General features: G+C 35.8%; 1 protein-coding gene across 2 annotated transcripts in view; it reads left to right on the forward strand.

The window, feature by feature from the left end:
* The window catches only part of Fam185a (family with sequence similarity 185 member A), a 56396-nt gene that overhangs the window by 4196 nt on the left and 50214 nt on the right, over positions 1-1986 (forward strand). For both annotated transcript variants that reach the window (XM_021162794.1, XM_021162795.2), the window contains exon 2: positions 803-912. In XM_021162794.1, coding sequence (XP_021018453.1) covers positions 803-912 — 110 coding nt within the window. The remainder of the gene's footprint in view (positions 1-802; positions 913-1986) is intronic.

Below are 1986 nucleotides of genomic sequence, written 5' to 3' on the forward strand. Positions count from 1 at the left end.
ATATGAGGTGGAATCTCAGGATTGTTTTGATTTGCATTTCCCTGATTATTAAGGATGTTGAACATTTTTTCAGGTGCTTCTCAGCCATTTGGTATTCCTCAGGTGAGAATTCTTTGTTTAGCTCTGAGCCCCATTTTTAATAGGGTTATTTGATTTTCTGGAGTCCATTTTCTTGAGTTCTTTATATATATATATATTGGATATTAGTCCCCTATCCGATATCACTCAGTTTTTAAAAGTGGTTCTGGTTATTAAAAGTTACATCAAGTACCTTCTGATGTGGTTATGTGGAAGTTTTCCCATGTTGGGGTTATGAAAGGCTAGAGTAGAATTAGCCTATGTCATGGTCACATACACTGATCTACACTATTATTATATTCTTTAAATTAGGGGAATATAGTACAAGGCTGGACGACTCAGCAGATATTCGATGGCTTGCTAATTCACTGTTGTATCCTTATTCATTTGTGTGTGTTCTTTCTGCTGCATGGGGCATCTATGATATTCCTCAAGAGCCATGAATACCTACCTACAAGGATGGCCGTCTCAGCTCCTTTCTTCCCTCCTGTGGTATTGCCTCTCTTTAGATGAACAAGGCAGGAGATATGATCTCTAAACTGTCAGAAAAGCCCTGCCTTTGATCTTGCTGCCTTAGGAAAGATCTCTTGTTTTCAGGAAGAAAGCATCCTGATCTCCAACTAAGTAGTGCTGCGAATCCCTGAGGATCTGGGTATCCAGGGAGTACTAAAATGCCCTGTGGCCTAGGCACTGACTTTTTCCTTCTTTCTGATTTTGCTTCTAGATTTGAACATTGAGTCATCAGGATCTGGCTCTGTGAAGGTGCAGAATATTGAATGTGATAGCTGTAAAATCGACACTGAGCAGGGGACCAGCATCCTGCAGTCTGTGAAGGTAACTTTGTTCAGGTTGCAGAAATACTTTACCTCTACAAAACATTAAATACTATATCAAACTACAAGGCTTAATTTGTTATTTAGATTATTCTCTTTCATCTTTTAGAGACTTTACAAAAAATTTTGCCTTAAAAAGCACAAATGTCATAGAAACTTTGCAAGTTTTCTGTTTATAATATCATAATTATTATTATAGACTTCATTTCAAAGTATAGTTAAACCCCAAAGTATATATTTAGGATTTTGAGACACTATAAAACAAACAAAAAAATGTACTTAAAAAAATTAAACTCTATCTTGAAATTATTGAAATTAATTTAAAACTCAAGCATCATTGATGCAAAGTACATTTTGCAACATTTTCATTTTCTTCTACTTATTAAAGAACAAAGAAAGTCTTTATGTCCTATAACTGTACTTAAAATATATGGCTATTTTACTGAAACTTTGAATATACTAGAAGCTTTTTAACAGAGGATTAGGCGGGTAGTTTTGCAGAATAGCAGATAATTCCTCTTGTTTTGTAATTAACGTTTTTACATTCCATTTTTTAAAAATGAGATTGGACTTAGCTATAAATATTTCAAAATATACTCTGTAGGGAGTGTTGTTCGTCTTTCTAGTTGTTACAGCATTTGCAGGGTTAAAACCCAATACTCTGATAGGCTTCGTTGAACTTGGTTATCTTTGTGTTGTAGTTTCATGGCTTTAACTTTCACAACATTGATGAGAATGATTGACACATCCTGTTTTCATCTCATTGGTTCATTTGTCCGTCTTTATCTGCACACGTGCTTTTCCTGCCTGCCTATAGATGAGGCAGCTAAAAGAACTAATTGTGCAAACATCATAAAAGATTAGGACTACCCCAGATAGCATTTTTAGCATATAGTTTGGTTTGGGTTCTTATAAACAAAAGTACTATGCAATAAAAATCTTCAACTTGAATGACTAACTGAATAAGAATACTGTAATTTCCTGCTCCAATCCAATTGCACGCGGGACCTGAGACTGCATTAGTTAGGGAAGCAGAAACCGGCCTGAGTAGGGCCACAGGCCTCATCCGGCCGGA

Source organism: Mus caroli, chromosome 5 (assembly GCF_900094665.2).
Source record: "Mus caroli chromosome 5, CAROLI_EIJ_v1.1, whole genome shotgun sequence".
NCBI classification, from domain to species: Eukaryota; Metazoa; Chordata; class Mammalia; order Rodentia; family Muridae; genus Mus; species Mus caroli.